This window comes from Antrostomus carolinensis, unplaced genomic scaffold (genome assembly GCF_000700745.2).
Source record: "Antrostomus carolinensis isolate BGI_N321 unplaced genomic scaffold, ASM70074v2 scaffold54444, whole genome shotgun sequence".
NCBI classification, from domain to species: domain Eukaryota; kingdom Metazoa; phylum Chordata; class Aves; order Caprimulgiformes; family Caprimulgidae; genus Antrostomus; species Antrostomus carolinensis.
The window spans coordinates 1-5,447 of NW_010309739.1; the positions used below are offsets into that span (position 1 = coordinate 1).

General features: G+C 38.2%; 1 protein-coding gene across 1 annotated transcript; it reads right to left on the minus strand.

Moving 5' to 3' along the window:
* Nucleotides 1–1,446: 1,446 nt before the first annotated feature.
* Nucleotides 1,447–3,298, minus strand: LOC104523559 (melanopsin-like). Its single transcript, XM_029084541.1, is given in 3 exon segments — nucleotides 1,447–1,638; nucleotides 1,640–2,062; nucleotides 3,044–3,298. Coding segments are annotated over 3 exon segments (870 nt in total).
* Nucleotides 3,299–5,447: the final 2,149 nt, after the last annotated feature.

Consider the following 5,447-nt stretch of genomic DNA (forward strand, 5'->3'; position numbering starts at 1 on the left):
ATGCTTTACTGAAATCAAGATAGACCACAGCACTGTAATGCCCTTTAAATATTTTGTATTCTTCATCAGGTCATGTATATTAAACATATATGCATCTGTGGAAATGCAATTAAATGTAACTTAATTATTGCTCATATACAAAAAAAATGGAGGATAAAAAGAGGCTTGGGGGCAGGGAGCGACAGCAGTTTAAAAACAGAACAGAAAACTGTCCCCTGAGTAAATATGCCAAATGGACTCCATAGCAACTGAAAATCCCTTAAGAGACACTTTCATAGAGTCTAACATAGCAGTCCCTTTTGCAGTCAGGTACTCTTTCTTCATGGCATCATGGAAACAGCAACAAAATGTGATGCTGCTGAATCATTATCATTATAAAGGTACAGGTACTTCCCCCAAGGCTTTGGTAGTGTCTTCCAGGGAGTGTAGGATGAAATGTCCTTGCATGCTGCAAAGTCCCTGGGGGGGAGGTCTGCCTTATTGCCCAAAGTGATCCCAGCTGGAAAACAAAGATATAATAACAACTTCTAATAACAAAGCTACAGTAATTTTTGCTATAGCCTGGCCAAAATGAGAGCCTGGCACTCCCAGCATGCCCTTGCTCTTACAGCAGCAGCAGAGGATATGGTGTGTCTTGCTGGCAAGCTGTGAAACAGAGCAGCAGTTTAACCAAATCCTCCCTAACCAGTAGAAGCAAGTATTTCAAAAGCCCTTTCTCCAACATGCCTTCATATTTTAAAAAGGAGCCTATTTTTACTCTGCAGTATTGTCCTTGTAAGCCAAATTCAAGAATTCCTGGAGGATTGGCATCTTTGCGTGGGGTAGTTTTCACAGGTTTCAGTGGTTTGCACCAGCAGATATTCTTGCTTCTAATGGTATTTCTGGTCTTTACCATGCTAATTGCAAGGTCCTATAGAGGAAACTGGGAATAATAAATAATAATCTCCTAGGGCAAGTTCTCAAATGACATCAAAATGTAAACAAAAGTTACATACAATCTTGAGTAACCAGAAATATTTACCTTTTCAGTTGCTATAACAATTAAAACAACATGAGCTTGTCCTTTTAAATCTCTACATTATTTTTTTGAACAGACAGACTATAAAATGTACGTAGTCTAGAAAGGATAACAACACTTTATGGAAAACCTCTCAATGATTAGTGTATTCTCTTGAAAGCAGAGTAAAAGGATGTTACAAAATGCAGAGAGGATTTGTCTGACAGTTCATGATGTGAATACAGTAAGCACAATGTACTTAAGCTGGCATGGTGAGAGTCATACAGCATTTACAGCATGTCCACCCTCTAGCATGTGTCTCATCAAAGAGTGCAAGAAAAAACAGGAAAATAGTCTAGAAAAATGGGGTAGTAGAAGGACTCTTTAGAAAAAATTACATTCATAAATCCAGTCTAACATTCTTGGCAGAGTGCTTAATGCATGCAGCTCTAGAGGTCTGTAAATGTACAATGCACAGGTACTGCTTCCACAGTGATTTCCAAGGTATCCACTCCAGTGCTTTTTGCTCCCTGCGCAACCACCTTTACTGACTTCTTACTGCCCTGTCTCACTTTTGCTTGGAAGTTGCTCTCCAAGGACATTGTTTCTTGAGGAGAGCATTCCACAGCGCTTAGCCTCTCTCTCCTGGCAGCATTTTGGATAGCTTTGAAAGCATTTGAAAGTACCACTGCACTTTTCACAGGGGAAATAAGAACATTCTTCCACAACTGGCAGAGAATTACAGCTAGATTAATTTTTACCCTTCCATGCTCTCAGGCTGGTGTTCAAAGTTGATCTGCAGTTCTGCAGTGCCTTGACACAAAAATAATTCCTGATGCATAACTGTTGAAGAACTATGAAATCTTTGGCGATGGTGTTTCAGAAACTGGGCTTCAGGAGGAGATAGATAACTGGATTATAGAGTGTGGAGGACTTCGCAAAGACAGCTGGCACAGCAAAGGCTAATGGAGGAATCTCATCTATTGATCCAAAAGCTGCCCACATGGCAATGATGGCATAAGGGCTCCAGGCAGCAAAAAATCAAATGCACACAGCAACACTCAGCTTGCACAGAAAAAGAGAAAACAGTGAGTTAAAAACCTGCATGCATGAGAAACATAGCCAAAAAAAGTAGTATACGCATAAAATCATCACCTGATTGAACTCCCTTGTTAAAAGTCTTCCCAAGTCTTCCATCTTACCTCCACTGTTCTCCAAATGCATACTTGTCTAGCAACTTAATTCTGTCTGAAACTTCAGAGTTAAAATATATCAGCTCCCACATGTCTCTTCCTCTTCAATAAAGTGCTATGAAAACACTTATTAGATCTAAAAGGAAGGCAACCTAAAGAAAAATATACCATTCTGGTCAAAGCCTTGTCTGGATTGCAAAGCCATTCCTATCTACTGTCTAATTAATGAATAATATTAGTTTTCCTGGCTACAGAATGTCTTCCATAATTTTATTGTTGTTGCTGAACTGGAGCCACACACAGGCATCTGACAGGAGAAAACCAGATTAATCCCAAAAGTGTCAATCAAATTCATTAATTTAAGTTAATTCCTACTGCACAATTGTTTGTCCTAATAAACCCTTTCAAAAAAGCTTTGATAGGTCTTTTTTTTTAAAAACAAGAGTGTGTTTTTATATACATAATCACAGAGATATGCAAAATGCAATAATAAATATCGGATCTGCAATAAACAGAAATCTCAAGAAATATAAAGTAAACTGTAAGCATCAGCATGTATGGGAAGACTAAACTGAGCATTGTTCTAAGCACTGTTTATAACTGAAGTGCACATATTTTTTAAAGACAGAAACAAGAATATTTATGCTCTTGAAGAAGCCTCACAAGTCCATTTTTGTCAAAAGTGTGTGTTTCCAAACGAGGAAGGCAGTAGAGAATCCATTCAATTTAGAGTAGCATTGGATCCAAGGGAACAGAAGAAAATAGATAAGGAAAGTACTTTTGTTTTCAGCTGCTAATTGTGCCACCTGCCTGAGCTGCCCTCTGCAAGTGAGACTACAGAGCTGCCAACTACCTCAGTTAACTGCAAATCCACCGCTTTTCTCAGTGAGGCTCTGGCTATAGATTCGAGGTTGCAAAAATCATGGGGTTTTTTATTCGGAGAGATTACATTGTTGTATTCCGAGTGAGCATGAAAAAGGCCCTGAGCACTAATACCAGAGGAACACACATTAAGATCTTTTAAGGCATAGAGAGCTCCTCCAAATGCTATTATTTTCTCCCCAAGTTTAATAGTCTCACAAATTTTATTTTGCAAGAAGAAACGCATGGTGACTGCCAACAAATATATACCATGAGTTTTATGAGGAATATCTGTGGTATTTAACTGTTTTTTCTATTAGGCTAAAAGATGTTTACAATTTGTGTATGCCTCTAGAAAGCCATCTGCTATAATCATAGTGGCACAAGAGAAATTTCCCATTTATGAGTGATAATCATTTAGAGCTCTAACCTGTTATAGCTCACATATAGTCCAAAGTTAAAGTGGTTTGGCAGAATTGAAAAAAAAGGTATCTTGACAGAATGAGACTAGTTAAGAAATGATGAAGATCCACAAGATGAGGTGAACTTAATTTTTCTATTTTTTTCCATAGCATTCTGTTTCTTTATGTCAGTTGAAGGTCTGTCTCTCTCCATGGATATGCTGGTGCCATATACATGGGGTTTGTAACCCTCAACTGTCCACGGCCAGTATTCAAGACTGAAACTAAAAGCAGTCTCTGTGGCAAGTAATATGCCTTGGCCCTTTAGAATCACATTAATAAGAAAGGCACATTAGAATCATCTGGTGCATTTCCCATATGGCTTGTTTATGGTAGTAATTAATCTTTGGCATTGCAACAGGCTTTACATTGTTTCTGTGAAAAAATATTTGGCACATATTTTCAAGGAGCTCTCAGGCAACTTCCTGAACAGCATCAATACAGTTTCTACAGCAAGAAGGGGATTACTCTTGCATAACTTGAGCTAACCAAAAACTTATATGCTAAGTCTAAACCAGTCTAGGTTCTTTATAAGGTCAAAGGAAAGAGACATATCTTCTGAAAGCAAATGATATAATCCAGAGACGTATGTCTAAAATAGACATGATGGATTGATCTCAGGTCTTTGTGACAATTTTGAGGCTGTACTTAAGGGAACTAACTGGTAGTGGAGTGCAATTAGGCAAAAGAAACCCCCTTTGAAATACTTGAGTATATCAACTGTACATATATGTACATGTTTGTAGAAAGAGACATTGTTATTGTTATTTATATTGCCATGCCACATATTGAGGAGTCTGGAGTTTAGTACAACAGAGCTCAGACAGCTTTTAACACTCTCTGGTAAGAAGTTTCAAGCCAGGTGCTTGATGAAGTACCTCCATCTCCTTAAGTTCGACAAAATGACCAACACATTTCCAAGAAAACAGGTATGCCGAGTGGACTAACTAATGATGCCAGCATGAGATGGCACAGAACATCAAGATTTTCATAAGCACAACAAAAGGGGAGAATTTTAGTGAGACAAATATGGGGCAACTTTGTGAACATTCACCAGAAATTCACTAAAGTGCTTTCGTGGGCAAACAAGAACAGCAGCAGAATTGTATAAGGACAACAAATGGGAAAATATTGCATAGACACATTGTGCCTTCAAAGACACATTCTTGGAGATATGGTGTATTTGTATAACCATATCTTAGCTATATCTGAAATACTACACTGCAAATTGCAGTGGTCAGTTTTCCTAAAATGGTCAGAAAAAGATTATTGAATGCACACTGTTCGAGTGAAACTGAGAGACAATGAAGCATAAGGAGACAGCCATAATGAGGGATTTCAATTACCTGCATATAAACTGATCAAAGATAATAACAGAAAAGTTTTGAAAGCAAAAGGTTGCCTAAAAACGTGTGTGAAACAGTGTGACAGTTCTATAATTCAGGCCTCACTAACCAACTAGAAGTCTGTGAATATGCCAGAAAAAAACTTTACTACTGCAGGTTATTTCCAACGGTGAGTTCATTTTACCCCCAAAACAGTTGTTCAGAATAAGTGATCTGGACATTCATTCTTTTATTTCATTAACTGACAAAAGCCACACATCAGCTACATACACCAAGGAAAACTGTTCAGTAGTGAATATGACTTCCACACTACGAGATGGGTCAGCTACCCCATTTTGTTACATCATCATGTGACTGATTCAATTATCTTTATGTTATACTTGATGGATAGATGTCAGTTCTGTCCTTGGATTTCCTCCTGTGAAGGTGATACCACCTGAGGCAGCAGTCACCTGTGCATTACTGCGGAATGAGACCCACAGAGGACAACAGCCATGCTGGACCATAGCTGAGTCTTTTTATAATTTCACTCTAGACTTGAGCCCAGCTTCTCTCATTAAAGGAAAGAAAAAGTATATCACCTAATTTT